At 39.8% G+C, this 19,810-nt stretch overlaps 1 protein-coding gene across 4 annotated transcripts in view; it reads left to right on the top strand.

The window, feature by feature from the left end:
* The window catches only part of WDFY4 (WDFY family member 4), a 133,828-nt gene that overhangs the window by 36,129 nt on the left and 77,889 nt on the right, over positions 1-19,810 (top strand). For 2 of the 4 annotated variants that reach the window (XM_071748783.1, XM_071748782.1), the window contains exons 21-37: positions 848-1,079; positions 2,901-3,052; positions 4,252-4,363; positions 4,464-4,654; positions 6,230-6,382; positions 6,803-6,876; positions 8,298-8,459; positions 9,806-9,897; positions 11,717-11,816; positions 12,599-12,804; positions 13,401-13,570; positions 14,116-14,241; positions 15,562-15,723; positions 15,831-16,028; positions 17,461-17,578; positions 18,144-18,301; positions 18,756-18,994. In XM_071748783.1, the coding sequence (XP_071604884.1) occupies positions 848-1,079; positions 2,901-3,052; positions 4,252-4,363; positions 4,464-4,654; positions 6,230-6,382; positions 6,803-6,876; positions 8,298-8,459; positions 9,806-9,897; positions 11,717-11,816; positions 12,599-12,804; positions 13,401-13,570; positions 14,116-14,241; positions 15,562-15,723; positions 15,831-16,028; positions 17,461-17,578; positions 18,144-18,301; positions 18,756-18,994 (2,645 nt within the window). Of the gene's footprint in view, positions 1-847; positions 1,080-2,900; positions 3,053-4,251; positions 4,364-4,463; positions 4,655-6,229; positions 6,383-6,802; positions 6,877-8,297; positions 8,460-9,805; positions 9,898-11,716; positions 11,817-12,598; positions 12,805-13,400; positions 13,571-14,115; positions 14,242-15,561; positions 15,724-15,830; positions 16,117-17,460; positions 17,579-18,143; positions 18,302-18,755; positions 18,995-19,810 lie in introns of those variants that run through there. The other 2 variants (XR_011726795.1, XM_071748784.1) reach the window with 2 other exon arrangements.

The following is a 19,810-nucleotide window of genomic DNA, read 5'->3' as shown; positions in this document are numbered from 1 at the left end:
TTCAAGTCTTCATCTTGATGTGTACCATGCAGGAAAGATTGTGTAAGAAATTAGAATTGCACAAAGGTTGTTCACAATACCAACAATTTTTGAGTGGTGGAGCTGTGGTGGGTGGCAGGGGGCTACTGCATCACATCGAGCCTAATATTGTTCACTCCAGCATGAAGTCTTGCCTCCTGGTATTCACCAGTCCTGTCTTCTACAGCTCACCAGTCAGAGACCATCATATGCTAAGTCTCTAATCTGAAAGCAAATTCAAAAAGGCACTACTAAGGCCAGAAGTATAAAATAGTTTCTCCTTACCAAAGATTCTGCTTTCAAAATTGCTTCCTACTAGAGCTGCCCACATTTAAGTAAAATAATAGACTCAGTTAAGGAGACTGAATGCTTATTTTGATGCCATAAATAAATGACCCAATTTCGTAAACTTTGTTGCTTTCCCTGAAAGTAATTGATGCACATAGAGACTGCACTCTTCAAAAACTGCTTATTCTCTAATGGCTCAGTACAAGGTATAATCTGTAACTTAGCTTAGTGTGTTGAAAGTCACAGTTTTAGGAAGTAAAGAAAAGGAAAACTAAGCCTGGAATCGAGTTAGGGGTTTTCTTTGTCAACACTTGAAATTATTTTCACTGGTTTTTGATCAAAAAGTAGGCTTGAGCTTCCCAAAATGTTTATACTTATGACACTTCTGAAAGTGTCATAATTTCTAAACAGGTCTTGATAATTATATTGCACAGGTGTCAAAGTTCATTGAGTAAGGAGTCTGCAGGCCAAACCTTTCAAGAACAAGACTTTAAGGCACACCAAATTTATTGATTCACTTCAATGAATTCTTCTCTTGCAGATCCTGTATATCCAGCCCTTTCCAGGTAGCTGCACTTCCATGGAAACTTCTTCCTTTATTGATGTTTATGGGTACATAGCCACTCCTCGAATTTGGAAACAGAAGTCCTCCTTGACTTGGCGCCTTGGCCCTACATATTTATTTGAAGAAGCCATCTCAGTGGAAACTGTGGAGGTGATTAATAAGCTTGGTCCACAGTACTGTAGCAATTTCCAAGCTATACAGCTTCAAGGTATGTGGTAATTGTCATATCCACCACCATTTGTGTGCCAGGGAAATGCTCCTTCTATTCTTTTGATCCGCTGTTAGTATTCCAGCTGTGCCCAGAGCTCACTCTGAAAGCCTGGGACTCTACCTTAGTCAGTGTTGTCCAATATTGTAGTAAGATACCAAGCAGATCTTGTACCATAATGTAAATCTGGCAGAAGTAAAAGGTGGGAATCCTGCAGCAAAGAGAGCTGGAGGGTAAAGAGCCATAACTTGTCCTTAAGGAGATGCAAGACTGTAGTTTCCATTGCACAACATGAAATCAGCAGCTTTGTAATTGAGATATTCTGCATTTATGGTGCAACGAAAAACACTGGCTTCAATTGTGGATGTCTGCAAAGCAGGAGAATGCACGGGGCAGACAGAGGTATGGGAATAAGTTAAATTTCATTTAATGGAGTGTTTTAACTATATTATACTGTTATCTTCAAAAAACAATTAAGTTATTGATTTCTCTTTGTTCAACAAGTATACCTCTGTACTGGAGCTTGAGATGAAACGGAATGATCATCTCCCATTTGAAAAGAATAGAATAATCCCACCTGGTGATGCTTCAGCTTAAAGCAAAGTGAAAAGACTGGCTGAAAGTACTCCTTCAGAATGTTGTCTACCTAGACACCAAAAAGCCACCAAAAGTCAATCATGGGGTGGACTTGTTGAAAGAGTAATTGTATTAAAATGAAGTCCTAAAATAAAATAAATATAAAAATAAAATAAGATATATAAAATAAAATAAATTTAAATTTATTTAATAATAAATAAAAATTAAAAATAAAATATAAACAATAAAATAAAATAAGAATAAATATTTTTATATTTAAATATAAAATAAAAATAAAAATAATTCCATTAGAAGTCAGAAGAATTTGATTTTTTTGAGTTGTTGAGTCTGAGGTTCTTGCTCTCCTGTGCCCGCTAGTCTTCCCAGTAGAACTTTAGCACTAATCATGAATTGTGGCTATCTCACCCCAGAGATGTAAGTTGTGATTTCATCATTGTGAAATTACCTTTCTTACTCTCTTCCTTCTTCTCTTTTGGGGAGATAAAAATAAGGACAGGGGGCAGGAAAGGGAAGTGATACCTAACATCTCTATATTCCATTAAAAAGACACAATGAAACTTTCCTATTGGAAATTTCCACTTTAAAAAAGTTTCAGCACAAAATCCCCTAATATTAAGGTTTTGAATTCTCTCATCACTGTTTTGTCCTATCTTACCAGTAGCTCATTCCTTCTCACTAACCAACATCAGCTATGTGGAGGCTGGACCATAAGTTTGTGTCCTACTGGAAAGGAAATAGGTGACATTTCCATTTTATTAATCTTCACTCCGAGTATATGCTAATTATTTTTTCCTGTAAGGACTATGTCACCAGCATAAAAGATTTTCCCAGTCAATAAAATTGTCAAAACTACAAGACTTTTTGTAAGAAGGGATATAGAGATTTTCAAGTGTGAGCAGGAACAGGTAATTCTTTAGAGAAAAACATGTGAGAATTTCATATAATTGTTGAACTGATGACTGACAATTTTTAGAAGCTTCCCATATGCTGTGAGATGGCAGCTCTGAACTTTTGCCTCTCTGTTTTTTCTTTCACATGAATCCTTGCTTCTAGTACCCGTGAGAAAGCTCCTAGTAACATGAAAGATGATGAATTCTTATAGTTAATACAAAATCAAATTCCTGTTTAAAGATTGGCTTTCTCCAGCTATTTTTCAGCTGTCTCTATCCTGTCTCACATGCTGAGCATGCAAAGTTCCTTCAGAGATTTGTATTCTTGTTTTAGGTGAGGACCAGTACAGTGGTGATAATCCTACACTTCTGGTGTCAGAAGAGAAGATTTCTTTTGGAATCAATGCCAAATGCTCATCTTTCACTACTGTCCAAGACATAAAGAGCTCCTACAATGAAGTGGATGGCCGGCTGATTGCCAAAGAGGTCACAGATTTCCCTCATTTGTCTTAAACACATTTTTTCTTTTTTCTGATTGATTTCCTAGAGGAAAGATTGTGATTTTTGCTTTAGTTCCAGCTTCTCTCCCCATTCCTTGACTCCATTTTATTTGTGCTTTTGATTTCATCTGTAGATAGGAACAGATTTGACAGTGTGAACACAATATTAATAACCTCCATTTATCCATGAGCCAGCAGTGTGCCCTTGTTGCCAGGAAGGCCAACAGGATCCTGGGCTACAAAAAGAAGAGTGTGGTCAGTAGGTTGAGGGGGGTCATTCTGCCCCTCTACCATGCCTCCTACTGCATCCAGTTCATGGCTCCCCAGTTCAAGAGAGACAGAGAACTGCTGGGGAGAGTCCAGCAGAGGATGACAAAGATGATTGGTGGATTAAAGCATCTCTCTTATGAGGAAGGGCTGAGAGAGTTGAGACTCTTTAGCCTGGACAAGAGAATGCTGAGGGGAGACCTTGTTAATGTCTACAAGTACCTAGAGGGTGGATCCAAGGAAGATGAAGCTGGACTCTTCTCTGTAGTTCCCAGTGACAGCACAAGGGGCAATGGGCACAAGCTGGAACATAGGAAGTTCCATTTAAACATAAGAAAAATTTTGTTTACTGTGAGGGTGACAAGGCACTGGAACAGACTGCCCAGGGAGGTTGTGGAGTCTGAAGATACGAAAAACCCACCTGGATGCAGTCCTGTGTGGTGTGCTCTGGGTGATCCTGCTTTAGTGGGAGAGTTGGACTAGATGTTTCTTAAAGGTCCCTTCCAACTCTGATAAATCTGTGATTCCATGATTTCTTGAAACAAAACCAGAAGCCATATTTTTCAGGTCTAAAGATTAATTGTTTGCAATTTCTTAATACCTTCCTAATGACCTTTCACATGTTATTCTAGCATTCTTGTCAATGTCAGGTGCACTGATATGTCAATTAATGATTTTGTGGTATATTTTAAGTATATTTTAAGTGAGTTTATATTTTAAGTGAGTATATTTTAAGTTTTTATATTTTAAGTGGGTGATTATTTTTCCTAACAATCAGCTTTGAAGGAAAAATAAATGGTTCTCACAGTATAAAAGTAATAAAATAATCTAAAGCATTAGAGCATCTGCTTATTATCTTTTGCCTTCACAGTGCTACCATGGTTTTCCCTAGGATCAATCTTTTTTTATCTGTTTTAGGTTGGGATTAACTCTCGTGACAGTTCAACTCCAATATTCCTGGCTAAGAATATTGCTGGACACCTCTCAGGCTCTTTGCGGACGATTGGGTCCATAGCTGTGGGACAACATGGTAAATGCACTGTGCCTTAATGTTTCATTTTTTTTTTCTCTATCCCATAACAGATTTAGCATATGTAATTTCCTGGTAGAGTAACCTTGCAATTTCCTAGGGGTAAGAGTGTTCCAGTCCTCTCCAGCAGCTACAAGCCTGAATTTCATTGGAGGTCCTTCCATTCTTCTGAGTCTCATTGCTATGGCCCATGACGACCACACCATGTATGCAGCTGTCAAAGTCCTGAACTCCATCCTGAAAAGTAGCCCCATGAGTGACAAATTGATGAGGCACATTCATGGATATCAGGTAGATGATTCTCTCGCAGAACCTTTTCCCATAACCTATCAATGGCAATGAACAAAGTGTATGCTGGCTGTTAGAACTTAGAGCTGGAACTTTGAGATCTTTGAGAGAGACATATAGGATAGTGCTCTAAATCCTGTGACTGCAGTATCTGGGAACCCCTACAACAATTTATCTGTTCATGGTAAGGTGAGGACAGATGTCTATTGGTTAGATGTGATCTAATAATGGAGAAGAGAACTGAAAGCAGGCTATACTTTGTAAATCCAGAGTAGAAGACTTGTCAGTTGCCCACCCTTCACCTTTTACCAACACACTTGATCCCTCACAGAAGAGACCACTTCTCAGGCAGGTATATTTCTTCCCTCTCACCCAACCCAAAATTCCTACTTATAGACGGCTCAATGTAGGCCTGATAATGAATTCCCATGGCTCAGTCTTCACTGTGTATTAGGAATTCTGCTGATATAACTAAGTGTAGTCTGGATTTTATTAATTAAGCTTATCTTAAATTCATCTTTCACATCTGAAAGCTATGCAGATGAAGAGCTTGGTTGTGTTAGGGCTTCAGGACAGCCAGGGCAAATTTTAAGCACTATATACCTAATATTGGATATGTTAAGGCTCAAGTGGGAAATTACAGTTCAGTATCATTTACTGCATAGGCTAAGCAAAGTCTTGTGGAACAGAGAAGACTCATTTGGAATCATCTCTGCTGAAGAGACTCATAACATCAGGAATGATTTATTATAAACTTCCCATTTTCCCCCCCTGTGAATTGTTCATAAACTGATCCTGATTCATATTAATATATTTGTCATAATTAGAAATTTCTTGCCCAATCTATTCTTGTAAATGAATGCCAGATTTTTAGATTGTGTATGATTTGTTCCTTTTGACTTTTTGCTATATAGTGTTCTCTCCATGTGACTGATCATCATGTTGCAAAGGAGCATTTGTGCTCTTTGTATGGATGTCTGAAGTTTTTTTTTCAAACAGCCAACTAACAAAACTGTGCCTTGGTACATATTTTCAACTGAATGTTTATTCCTTTGAATCTTTTCAAAATGGTTTTTTTTTCTGAACATTTTTCTTGTTATATCAGGTATCCCGTTATATATTCAGAGACAGAGTAAATGAAAAAGCAACAATATGCAAATTTCTTTCATTTGAAGAGGTCAACAATTTTTGTTTTTAATCTAGCACTATTTGCAAGCAACAAAAATTGCATCCATAGCAAATGGTATAGAAAACCTACTGTGGTTATTTATTGTTATATTTATATGTTACTTTTTGTAAATTCCATTCAACATAATGTGTCACGTACTTTGCTCCTGTTCAATGCTACATAGTTGTCAAACTCCTTCAAAAACTTACTCTTTCACTTACTGCACAAAATTTAATGCCAAGGCTTAAATCTCCACTTACTTCCTGATGCTTGTGAAAAATGGATGCATGCATGACTATGTGACGAAAGCAAATTAATTAAACTGGCTTGAATTAAATAATAGTGTGAAACGTTATTTTATAAATACAGATATAGAATCAGCAGACACTCATTAAGTCTTTTTTTTTCAGTTGCTGGCCTATCTACTGAAGAGGAAGACACATTTGTTAAACAACAGGATTTTACAGCTGATGTTCTCTCTAGCAGGCACAGCTGAGCTTGGCTTTGAGTCTTCAGTCATTAAGAATTATAGTGTATTCCAGTATGTTCTCTGCAACTTTGAGGTAAAAGTGTTGATTTTACTTTGTGGGTCTGGCTGATTAAAGATGGCTTTATAAGATGAAGTTTTTGTTCATAGCAACTCCTAGAATCCAATATTTGGGATGGGGTGGTATATTCCACACTGTGGCTTCCCCGGAGAGGTGGTAAATCCTGGAATAACTTGTCTTCAGTCACTGTGGCTCCCCACTGTGCCCCAGGGTTCATGCAGACCCTGAGGGACAGACAGCTCCTCAAGGCTAGCTCAGGAGCTGCAACTCCTCACACTGGCAGGGATTTTCCAGTGCCTGCAGACTGTAATTGAAGAAATGACTGAATTTATAATGTTAACCTCCCTGAATTATTTATAACTGCTTCTCTGCCACAGGTTACTGTCAGCTCAGATCAGCAGAGCAGTAAAACCTCTGCTTTTCTTTGTCTTTCAGCTTTGGATGAAAGCACCTGAAAATCTTGACCTTGCTCTTTTTTCACATCTTGTGGAGATCTTGCAGTCTTCCAGGTACACAAGCTAGCATTTAAATCAGAAACATGCAGGTGTTTGCTGATTGTGGATGGTAATGAGACTTGGACACCAGAGTGAAAAGAATAGACAAGTTTTACTCATAATAGCTAAGTAATACTACCAAAAAGAAAAATACAGAGCAAAGTACCTAAAGCAGACAGATAGAAAATATACAGGGTAATTTATCAAGTCATTACTGCTTAAGAAAAAGGATAATGATCAAGAAAGATAAATCACCACTTGCATACGTTACCATCATCCAGATCCACAGTCACTGGGGAGCCCCGGTTGCAGTGAGGATTTGGAGAATCCTTCCCAGCAAGTGAGAAAATCCTATGCAGTGCATATATCCATAGGTGGGGCATCCAAAGTTGCTGCAAGAGGATTAGACCTTATATATTAAAAAAACCAAGTCAGGATGACTTTGCAGATTACCTTGTGCAGAAACAGCTGGTTCATCTCCCGACCACCCATGACCAGGACTGGGCCAGAATGCAGGGCATGGTTGGCAGGATTTCTTTAACATACTCTCATAGAACATAATTTATTTTTTATAAATAATATTTTTAATGATTAGTACAAGGATGTAATTTCAATTACTTTTGCTATTTCCATACAAGGCAGCTCTGGCTTAGGGCCATTGTCCAAGCCTTAGCGCTACAGTAGGACAAGCTCATCTGTACCTTGACATGGGAAGTGTGAGATGGATATAAAGCATCCAATCCTACTTGTAAACACTGGACTTTAAAAGTGAATCATTCCTGTATTGCTTTTTCAAGGCTGGAGGTGGTGATTTAATCAGCCCCTGAAATGACTGTGGGCCAGACTGTGGGATAAGCTGTTGGCCTGGTTCACATGGAATGATTACTGTACGATGAAAGTTCAAATGTCTGCTGGGGAGGGGAAATCTGAATGTTTGAATTAAACATGAAGTAATAAAAATATTGTAAGTGAAGTTGTATTTAACACCAGAACACAACCTAGGAAGGTTTTATTATAATTATACCTTTTTAATCAGCAGCTACACCGGAGCTAAATATCTAAACACCAGTGTCTAAAGAGACATAGCATGGCACTGGGCTGAGTAAATCAGAAATCGCTATGAAGAGCTGTCTGGTATCACTTGCTGAGTTTTACAAGAATAGCATTTATTACTACCAACTCACTTCTTGAAAATTCAATACTGTTTTATTCGAACCAGTTGAAATGCAGCAGTTTCAGGGGGAGATGGCAGATGGGAAGGGTGGAGAACACATAAAGAGGTCTTTAGGTCTCCCTTGCTGACAAAAGTTGCCAAGGAAATATTAGAAGTCAAAGGTGCAAAGTATCAGTGCAACCTGAGATTCCTTTGGCCTGAAACTCAGAAAATTTGGTGCTTTCCAGTAAAAGCTTTAAATATTCCCTGTGGTTGTTTACAGAGGTGGATGTCAGAATGCTGCAGTTGCCTACCAGGTACAAATGGTACCCAAGCTCATATTCCTCTTCAATGACCCTGACATCAGTAACTCCAGGATCACTGTGGCCTGCACTATTCTCTCCCATCTGTTGCAAGGATACTTTAACACGCGGGATGTTCTCAGGTAACCTTCAAGTCTATAGCTTTTTCTCAGTTTGTAGTTGAACTGTACTCCTGCCCGTGTTGTGGAGAGCTCTACAGAAGAATTTTCCTCAGTTCATCTTTGGTAGAAGCTGCCAGACCTTGGCAGCTGCAGGTTCCCCACTGACAAAACACTCTTGCATGCCCTCAAAACAGAATTCAATCCAATCTCAGGCTCTTGCCAGCCTAGTTGCATCAGCCTCTAGCCTACAAACTGAGTAAGGTGCACACAATGCTGTCTACAGGAAGATGTACTTTACAGACTGAAGACCTGTATTTAAAGCTCTTTGTCAAAAAGAAACAGAGTTGCATGTTGAGTTGCAGGTCTTTGCAGTCAGCCCTCTGCCCTGTTGAAGAGCATGAACACCTCAAGTAGCTACTTTTGAGTCAGCTAACATGTAAACTTAGCTTGCCAGCTGCTTTGTGGAATTACATTCATGTCTCCACCCTGGGCTTGTATTGGTCAGCATATTCTTTTTTCATACAGGTGTGAGTAGTGAATTTAGTATGCTAAATCATCAATGTGATAAAGAGCACAAATGAGCATTTTTCTTAAAAATTATTTATTATTCCATGGCAATTTGATTGGTTGTTAGGCCTATGGGTGAATAGTCAGGTGGATAAAGACAGTCCCTATCCTTCCAACTCCAGGAGAGCAAAGAGGCTATTAAGCCGGCTCTCAGCAGCAGTGAAAGGTTCAGGGTTTTTTGTGGGTCCCAGACTTTTGGCACATCTGATGGAAACTGATGTGCAGAACATATGTTCCTGCAGAAAAGTGCTATTTGGTCCCTTAATACCCTTCTTATGTGGAGGAGGAAGTCATGCACTTTCACAGTCACATTAATCTACCTTAGAACCAGGTGATGTGTTAAACCAAACTACAGGTGAAAAGAGATTGCCAGTCCTCCTCACTGGGGAGCTGCTGAGGTTTCTTTGCTTACCTCTATGGATTTGAAAACCAAGGGGTGAGAACAGTGATATCAGAATACCATAGAGAGTTCAGAATCTTTTGTGTGAACAGAGTGCTCAAGTCAGTATTGCTTTCCCCATGGTGGTAGACCTTTAAAGCCAAAAAAGAAAACTATTTCTCTAGTAGAATAGATATTAATTGTATTTGCAATTGTATTTTTAGATAGTTGTCCTTTAATTTGCTTCCTAGTTTACGAACTTTGCATTCCTATTTCAAGCCCAATTTCTGCAGCCATTAGAATTTCCAATGGTTATTGTTAACAATCATCCTTAATGAGCACTGAGATTTGCATATAATCCCAAAGTAATTAAATTAATGTATTTCTTCTGAGTAAAACTTGTTCCCTCTTTCTCTGCAAGGATTGGATTGTTCCTTGTTTACACACTGAAACCTTCTTCTGTGGATGAAAATCAGATTGGCCTGGACAGTGTGGCTGATATGCCCAATGAAGGTGAGGAGCTACATTTGGTGTGTTTATGTGGAAAGTTAAGTACTTCCCCTGCTTCCTCTGGAAAGTGATGAACCCTAAATGCAACATAGTGATTCTGCCTCCAGTGGCAGGAAGAGACACAATTCAAATCTGGAAATTCATCTGGAAAGGGACAGGCTTCCTTTGGGTGACTTGAAATTGTGGGGAAAACTTAAGGTCTGATGTGAAGACTAGTAAAGGGACAGTCACTGTGTATTCTGGAAGACCTGACCTACAGGAAGATCCTCCTCCTGCTAAGGGAGTTCCCCTTCTGTCCCCTCTCTGCTTAAAATCCAGCAGTGCTTTGGCTGCATTGTACAGAGCCTACACAAGGTAGGATTTCACAGACAAACACAGAAAAATAAAATTTCATTTCATATCCTGGATTTTCTGTGATCACTTTGCTACAGTTACAGTTGTAACAAATAATGGTGGCAAATACTGGCTCTGCACCTTCTGAAGTATCTGTGTATTTACGTTGATTTTGTGTGTGGAAACATCCACCTATGTGGCTCTTTCATTGTCATTTTCAGTTGAGACTCTATTGATTGGTGCATCTCTAAATAATAATGTAGAATCATAGAATTTTCAGGGTTGGAAGGGACCTTTAAGATCATCAAGTTCCAACCCCCCTGCCATGGGCAGGGACACCTCTCACTAGATCAGGTTGCTCAGAGCCCTGTCCAGCCTGGCCTTAAAAACTTCCAGGAATGGGGCTCACCTCTCCGGGCAACCTGTTCCAGTGTCTCCTCACCCTCATGATGAAGAACTTCTTAACATCTAATCTGAATCTCCCCTCTTCAAGTTTGAATCCATTCCCCCTAACCCTATCACTACCTGACATCCTAAAAAGTCCCTCACCAGCTTTCTTGTAGCCCCTTCAGATACTGGAAGGCTACACTAAGGTCTCCTCAGAGGCTTCTCCTCTCCAGACTGAATAACCCCAACTCTTTCAGTCTGTCTTCATAGCAGAGGTGCTCCAGCCCTCTGATCATCCCCATGGCCCTTCTCTGGACACACTCCAACACATCTATGTCTTTCTTGTAACTGGGGCTCCAAAACTGGATGCAGTACTCCAGGTGGGGAGTACTCCCTCGACCTGCTGGCCATGCTGCTCTTGATGCAGCCAAGGATCTGGTTGGCTTTCTGGGCTGTACACTGATGGCTCATGTTTGAACTTCTCATCCCCCAGCACTCCAAAGTCCTTCTCCTCAGGGCTGCTCTCAAGCCAGTCCCTGCTCAGCCTATATCAGTGCTTGGGATTGCCCCGACCCAGATGGGGACCTTGCATTGGTCTTGCTGAACTTCAGGAGGTTGGCATGGGCCCACCTCTCCAGCCTCTCAAGGTCCCTCTGGATGGCATCCCTTCTCTCCAGAGTGTCAGCCACACCACACAAAAAATACTTCACTTAAAGCATTATCAGGGACTGGAATAGCCTGCCCAGGGAAGGGGTTTAGTTGCCATCCTTGGAGGTACTTAAAAGTTGTGGAGATGTGATCTGTAGGGACATGGTTTAGTGGTTGACCTAGCAGTGCTAAGTTAAGATTTGGACTTGATGATCTGAAGGTCTTTTGCAACCAAAATCTCTCAGTGATTCTAAAGAGAGGACTTCGACAGTGTAAACACTGGTCATTTCTGATGGTAGCAGGAATTCTTCTGCCTGAAGTCTGCCTTTTCACTGTGCAAAAGACTGATATAAGTACTTCCATTAGGTTAATCTGGTGCAAGCAATGTTCATCAAAGCAGTGGAACATGTGCTTTGTCTATTCATTACTCTTTCTTACTTTCTGGTATTTGTAGTCTTAAGTCAACCATCTGGAAAGACAATTTGGCTCCGGAACCAATTACTGAGGGTGCTGCTAGATGTAATGCACTCAGACAAGCTTCATCTGTCCTCTGAGTAAGTAGAAAAAAATAAGACACAAGTAAGTGACTCTGTGTTCTAGATTTCCTCTTTACTTGTCTGACCAGGACTAAACATACTGATAATAGTTGAATTTCAGCAAAACAAGAAGAGCAGGATGGATGTAGAGTCCCTTTTTGTCAATGATTTACATGACATTCACGGCAACCAGAGCAGATCACACATCTGATCTCCATTGTGAAAAAAAGTATAATGTTTTCAGAAAATGAGTAACTCAGATGTTGCTGTTTCTTCTGCAATGCAAGGGTTGAAGAAATTTCATCTGTCTTTGAAAATCATTTCAATCTAATGTGGGGTTACTTGCACCCCCTCTATCCTAACCACAAACATGCAGTTACTATAGTTCTACCTGGTGTAACTGAAAGGCAGTGCTGGGTGCTGTACCTGCATTTTCACTAGTTAAAATACCTTGAGTTCAAAATTTAAAAGAAAAGTTTGAATTTTATAGTTTGAAAGCTTGTCTGTCATGTCCTTTAGGTTAGTTATTGATATATAATCTCAGAAAGAGTTTCAAGTTAATAAGCTTTTTTGCCTAACAGTAATATAAGATTGGATTTAGTGGAAATTAAGTGGTTTGAACAGTGTGAACGAGTCTGTCATTAAATCTTTGCAATTTTGTATTGTGTTAAATCTTTAATCAGATTCTTTCTAAAGAAACTCATGTTTCTGAATCTCCTAGAAATAATTTAAAATAAAATATCCTTTCTGTCTTTCACCATGTCTCATTTCATGCTCTTTTATTTCTGTGTTTGTCTTAGAGAACAAGAAGAGACATTTTTGGCACTGGGGCCAGACTGGTTTCTGCTGTTCACACAAAATTACTTGCACTCTAGCACAGTTGTGCTGGGAATCAGGCTACTTCTCTGCTTTCTCCACAACCATTCACTGCTGAACAAATTCAAGGAGGGGATAGTGGCTGGGCGCTGGCTGGAAAACAGCCTTGTGGGGTTGAGTATGCTAATGGGTATGTGTTGGTTTAATTCTCCAAAAAAAATTCCTTGATCCAGCTCAGTGACAGGAGATCACTGAAGTAGGTGATACAAAAATTCCCACTGATCTCAGTAGATCTAAATTGAGTTACTTTCTAAGGCAAGGTTGTCCCCAGTACTTCAGGTTTTCTGTGCTGAAGAGTGGAAAGCATTGCTTCTCATTTGCATGATAGTTGGCATTTCTGATTAGCAGTTGAAGGGAAACAGACCTTTTTGTCTGGCATAAAACCAGGCTAGTTTTTAAGCCTGTGAGGTGTTCATATGTCAGCTTGTGCCCTGAAACAGTTTTTTAGTATTTGTTCAGCTTGCTTTTTGATAACTAGACTTATGGTTCTGAGAATGGGAAGATAAAAGAAGAAAAAGAATTATGGAAGAATCTCCTGTAAGAAAAGTGATAGTGGGGAAAAGATTTATTTGTTAGTCTGAAGAAGTTTCTGGAACTGTTGATACTGCAGCCTAGCAGAGTACTGAGTGGCCTGGGACACAGACAAATGAGGATGAAATTGGGTTGGCAATCCTTCTCTAACATTGCATTCATTTTTAAACATTTACTTTTTCTTTTCCTTTAAAGATAATTTAAAAACTCATCCTCCAGTGCCTGACAATGGCTCCTTCTTGATTTTTGGGTTTTCTGTGTTGCAAAGATGTCTGACTGATCATGTCCACATTCCTGAGATCTACTTGCTCGTGGCAGGGTTATTTCTGGCATCTCCACAATTAGAACCACCTGAAGAAGCCAAGGTATGAAAAAAATAACAGACAAGCATGAAGCTCATATTGTTTTACTACTTTGTATTTTGTGTTTTTTTTCTGTGAGAGTATTGTAATGCAAGTTAAGGTTACTTGGGTTTTGTGACAGTTAAAATTAGTCAGTCATACTTAAAAGCTTAAGTAAGTTAACTGTGATTTAAGGGAATTTGTGTTTGGAACAAACTCATTTATGCAAGTGTTAAATTTCAGTTAACCAACACACTTTAAAAGGTAATTCAAGTTAGCTCTTTTTACATTGTCAGGATTCATTAAAATCTCAGAACTAGCGGATCTGAGTACTTTACCCCAGTATCCTGAGAATCCATAAGATATTTTCCCTCTAAAAGTGACAAAGTTATCTTTCAGAAAAAGACAATCCATTAGTTCTATCCCGGTGAAGCACATTTAGTAGGAGAGGGAGGAGCTGCTGAAAATGAAGATATTTGGGGACTTTTCTGATGTGGAGAAGGCAGACATACTTATTGGTGTATCATAAATAATTCCTGTGTCTTGAAATACATCTCCTCTTGTTGTAGAAAGATCTTGAGTCTATGTTGCAGTGGATTTTTCAGCACCATGTTACAGAGAACGTCCTCAAAACTGGGCTGTGTGCAGAGGCAGCTTCTTTATTGCTGGAAATGGTTAGAGTCACTGTGGACAGGGTAAGTGTTTTGTTGCAAGGAGAGTAAGTGTCAATAGCAGAAAAACCTGAGAGCTTCAGATGTCAGTGGCAGTCTTTACCTGTACCACTTAGCCTTCCTCTGCCTTGCAGGGCAATATGAGCATAACAAAGAGGAGAGACTTCAAAGCATTAGCACTGCTCTTGGCCTGGTTACATTCAGTAGCAGATGGTGTGATGGGCTGTCACAGTCCATAACTAGTATTATTTTATATTTAGTTTGTGAGGAAATATTAACCACTGCACATATATGTCCGACGACTTGCCAAAGTAACCATCTTCATGGATTAAACCAATTTCAATGGTTTATTTCAGGGAACACTGTGCTGAGAGGAGTCTTAGGAAGGAGTTAATAGTAGGAGAAAATGCGAGGAAAATAGGTCTTTAAATTGAACTCCCCTGGGAGAAACTTTTAAGAAAAGAAAAGGAAGAAAGGGAACAGATTATCATTCTTTTCACCCTCTGGAGGATCGCTGCTGTCTCTCTCAAGTCACTGGTGGTGCTGATGCTGCTGTTCTCTGGCTCTGCTTCCTCTTGCTGCTTCCTTTGCTGCTACTCGCTGCTTTTTCCTGCTTTTCACTGCTGAGTTTTCTACTTTTTCCTCTGAACTTTTATAGTAAAGAATCTTTTCTTCTCGTCAATTATTGCCAGAGGCTGCAAATTGGTAACTTCAGGCCTTCTCTTTGGTATTCAGGTTTTCCTGGAATTCTGTAGTTCCTGTATTTGATACCAATTTGCATTACCTGTCAGACAACTCTATCAGGAGCCATTCTGATTGGCATTTTATCTTCTTGGTCCTGTCAGAGGAGGGGGGTTTGTTGATGAGATTAGCTTTGATACATTTTAAAAACTCTAAAGAGAGGAAGGTGATGTCAGGTGTGTGTGGGGGGGATATATGTTGATGGAAATAATTTTGATACATTTTAGAGAGCATAAACAGAGAAATGGTGACACCACCCCCTCGTACCAGCTTGGATGTAATTTTGCTGATTCAAGAGGCATTTTTTAATTTTCAGTGTACTGCTGTCTCCATGACATTACATTGGCTCATGTTGGAGAACTTCTGAACACAGAGATAGATTTACCCATATGATTTGACATTTTGTTCATTCTTGATGCTGAGGGTCTGCCACTTTTCTGATTAGGTCTGCTAGATGGGATTTGGCTGCTTGTTCCTTACCTAACTTCTCTGTGGCCACATCATGTTTGCTTCATTGCTTAGGAATACCTGCAGAGGAGCAGATGAGCTTATATGAGTGAGAGGAATATTGCCTTAACCATATGCACATTTGTCTGTGTTCAGCACATTGCAGATACAGAAGCCTCCTGGGAGATTACCTATCCAGGGAACATTATCCAGTTTCTGTGCTTGATCTATCACAGTTACACTCAGGACCCCATATGGCACGGTGCTGACTTCCTGAAAACCTTGGCTATGGCTGCTTTCCATTATGAACCACCGAAGGTATGTGCATCTGAGCCAGAAAAAGTCCTTCAGATCAGAGATGGATTGCTAGAAGGAAAAATAAATTTAAACAATGAATTAAAATGTATTGTTCTCTGCTCTCACAGGGAGGCTCTGAAGGCCTTTTGTCTCCTAATGGGACAGCCATTTCTGAAGGGAAAGACTGTGTTGATCCCTCCTCTCTCCCACTTCTGCCACACCCTGCCAAGAAGCAAGTGTGGGATTTTGTGCAAGTCCTCCTGAAGGACAGTCTCCTCACCATCCCAGCAACCAAACAAGGGCATCCACTTGAGCTGCTTCTTGAGGTCTCTTGCAGTCTTCAGGCTCTGCTGCTCTACCTTGAACTGGGGGTGGAAAGACAGGAGCTTTCCTGCTAGTGGCCTAGAGAAAAAGGTGCCAACAGTGAGAAAGAGATGAATTCAGTCAGCATTTTCAACGATCTAGGAGAAGACTGGGTTCACAGTTCTGAGAGAGCATTCGCTACTTCCTGGCAGATGAGGACAGCCCACTTAGTGGCATGGATTTCCTACCTTTTCAGCAAGGAAGAACAGTCTTTTCTGACTGCTTTGCATTCATGTAAACTAATTGTTGACCCTAGATACCAACAAAAAGGTTTTTTTTTCAGGCAACATTGAAGTAAGGCATAAAATTTTCCCTTTTCCTTACTAATACCTGCTTGTCATTGGAGCGGATCTTAAATTTGTTGAGAATGGAAGGTTTCACATGGAGCGTTACTGAATAATTATTTTTGAGACAATAATTTATTTTCAGTTCTTATTTAAACTGAAAGCAACTGTCTCCACTTTTAGGACAGATTACTACAATTTGTAACATCTGAGACTGAATTACTGATTACAACCAATTAAAGCAGTGGAAAGAGTCAGAACAGTCTGATGAAAGTGAAATTGGAAGATTTAAGCTTCAGCTCCAGGTTGCCAATACTCCAGGTGGTCCCAGATGTGAGTTAGTAAAACAAGTAGTAATGAACAGAAGCTTGACTGCAATTGTCACTAGTTAAATCATCTTGCAGAGCAGAAATTCCCCAAAGAATTAACACAATAACATCTCAAGGCTTAGTACAGTTTAAAACACAAAATAGCTCTTCTGACTATCTGAATTCCAAGCCTGCTAAATGGAGCTGAAATTCCATGAGGGCAAGGTCTCTTGGGAACCACCTGTGAAACTGGGCTCTGCTCTTGTGTGAACCTGAGAGTGGGGACCTGTGTAAGATTTCTTGTTTTCCCAGCTAAGTGTATGAGGCTCTGCCACCTCATCTACTGCACAGTAACAGTCCTTACACACACTCTTGCTGAACTCTGGAAACAGGTGACATTACCTTTTCAAGGAGGACTATATCTCTGCATTTACATGTTACTGTGGTTTAGTTGTCAAGTATAACTTCTCTGCCTGTATTAGTTTCACATGTCCACATCAAGGGCTAAAGTGTGCAAGTGAGGTGGAGTAGTTGTCCTTGCTAGGTTTGTTGCTTTTCACCTTCTGTTCCTAACATAGGGAAATTTTGGGTATTTTGAATTATCTCAGGTAGTACTGAGTGTGTCTTGGAGTTTCTGCTCACTTCTTTGCACAAAACTAACTGAATTTGAATCTTTGGCAGACATAATTTGTCAAAGATCCAATGAAGTCAGAGGTCTTTGGATAAAGGCTGAAAGTGAATTTGAGTTTGATTTCCTGTCTGTTTTCTTCCTGCACTGACATGTATCTATGGTCACCGTATAGGCTTCTCCAGAGGAGGCCACCAGTGAGCAGAGGAGACATTTTCAGACAAAACTTTTGCTGTCTTCTATGGATGTCTTCCAGGCTACCAGCCAAGGCAAGGGGAAAACAAGACCAAGAGGTGAGGGGCAAGAATCAGATCGTTAGTCAGCTGATGCCACTTAGGTGTAATTCCTAGAAAGGTTTCAAAGGAGTAACTAGAAGGACAGCCCATGGTGTTAAGCTGGGCTGTCCATTCACGCCTGCTGTAGGCCAGTTTGGGTAAATTATCACAGTTTTACCATTTTCCTAGAGAGCCTCTTCACTTTTTTTCTCCTTTTTAAGAATAGATTCTGAAAACTAAAAAGTGACTACTTAAAAAGAAATCTAGGTTTATCCTTGAATGCTTCTGGAAACGACCCTGATAGCTCAGTTGTTGCTGCTCTCCTTTCTGAGTCATTAGCTGGACCAGTCCTTCCTGAGTGTTTTAGTGAGACTGGTTCTGTCCTTTGGATGAGGCTGTCATTTTCAGTCTGATTAAGGTTTTTCTGCTAGATCTAGAGATTTCTTAGGGATGCCCCAGCTCTGAGACATTATGACATGAGGCTGTTCATTCTCAGCTCTGGTAACCTCGCATCCCACATTTTTTTTTTTTTGTTGTATCTCGACTTGTTTTGCTATAATCAATCCTCTTGTATCCCCACTAGGAAGCACTGATCCTCATGGCACTTTGGAAATAACTGCACCAGTATCCATGATGAATATTGTTTATTTTGCTCAGAAGCTAGTAGAGAAGCTGAATAGTGGAATGTTTGCTGCTGACCCTAAGGAAATTCTGCTCTTTACTGCCAAACAGGTTATGGGGGTGAGTCACATGATTATTTTTTTTTTTTTCCTATTTTTGACAAAATGTTGAAATATGCTTCATTTCATGCTGAGGTCATGATAGAGCACTTCTCAAGAAGATGGTTGTAATCCATTTGGTTGTTGTGATTATTACTGTTTTATTGCATGAGTACGTAATGGCCTCAAATGACAATCAGAGCTGGATAGGGCAGCATAAAGAAGGGATTTTTAGTTCTTCTGTTCTGTGGCTTGTTGGCTCTGTACATGTTGCTGAGCGGGAACAAGTTAATATCTTCCACAATTCTGGGCACTTGAACAGATATATAGGAAAAATGAATTTGTATCTAACAGGTAGTTCAGGAGAATTTTTCTGGAATAATTTTCCAACAGCTTAAACAAAGTGAGAGGAGTGGGATCCCTGGGGAGAAAGTTCTTTGAACAGGTCAAGTATTCTGCTGTTTGTGTTTTCACAGATCTTGGAAAGCACTGTTTCTCAAAAAGAAGTTTTACTTGGTGCCCTGTACAGCTGTCTAAACAGAGCCATCCTGTACTGCCTTTCCAGACCACAACAATCACTGTTGGAAAAGCTTAATGTCCTGAACGCTCTCAATGTTCTGCAGGAGTACTGGGACATTATTTTTGCAACTTACAACTCAAATAATAATTTCATTGTCTGCTTAATGTACTGCCTTTGCCAACTGAATTTTAACAGGTACAAATGTTCATCTTTATTTCACATTTGTTTTCACATCTGTTTTATTACCTATGAGGGTTATGTAGAGGGGGAGATTTCAAAAAACATAGGCCGTATGCATTTTGGGGAACTGTGAGAAGCTGAGGCTGAGGTGGATTCAACAAGACTAAGGACTTTGGATGCAATATATGTACTGTATCCAATTTGACCCAGTGGGCTCAGTGCTCTGGGGTTTTAAACACCACTCTGCTTTAAACAGGGCGAACCTTCTGCTCTGGTTTGGAAGCCATTGATGTGTCTGCGTAAACACACTTGGGTAAAGATGGTTTACCATATAAACTGAAAGAAAAAAACCAGAAAGTAGAAATGTAAATGTTTTGATGAAGTTTTTTGTAACTTCATTTGGAGACGAGGAAGGTTATTAATGTGCTCAGTATTCTAGAGGCAATGGATTGTCTTACAGAAAAAAAAGTGGAAGGAATAAACTGTTCTACAATCAGTAGGCTGTTTTTTAGTGAAATACTAGTGAGCAGAAAATTTCCTACCACTTCCCTTGCTCAGAGGCAGGCTAGTCCATGTATTTGTGGTGTAATAAGCAATGCACAGTGGATGGTCATAACATTACACCTAATTCTATGTTTTGTTTTGTTTTCATTTGTCATTTTGAACAGTGTGTTTCAATTCAGAGACACAGACAAAATTGCATGTTTATCTAAGCAGAACCCTTACATTTGCACATAGATTTAATTGCTACATCTGTGTTGTATCTGGTTTGCTCATCCAACAGATCAACTTTGGAGCAGTAATTGCAGTTAGCAAGCCTGAACTGATTTC

This window comes from Heliangelus exortis, chromosome 7 (genome assembly GCF_036169615.1).
Source record: "Heliangelus exortis chromosome 7, bHelExo1.hap1, whole genome shotgun sequence".
Classification (NCBI taxonomy): Eukaryota; Metazoa; Chordata; class Aves; order Apodiformes; family Trochilidae; genus Heliangelus; species Heliangelus exortis.
The sequence above is the reverse complement of the archived record's forward strand: the minus strand, read 5'-3'. Positions and strand labels throughout refer to the sequence as shown.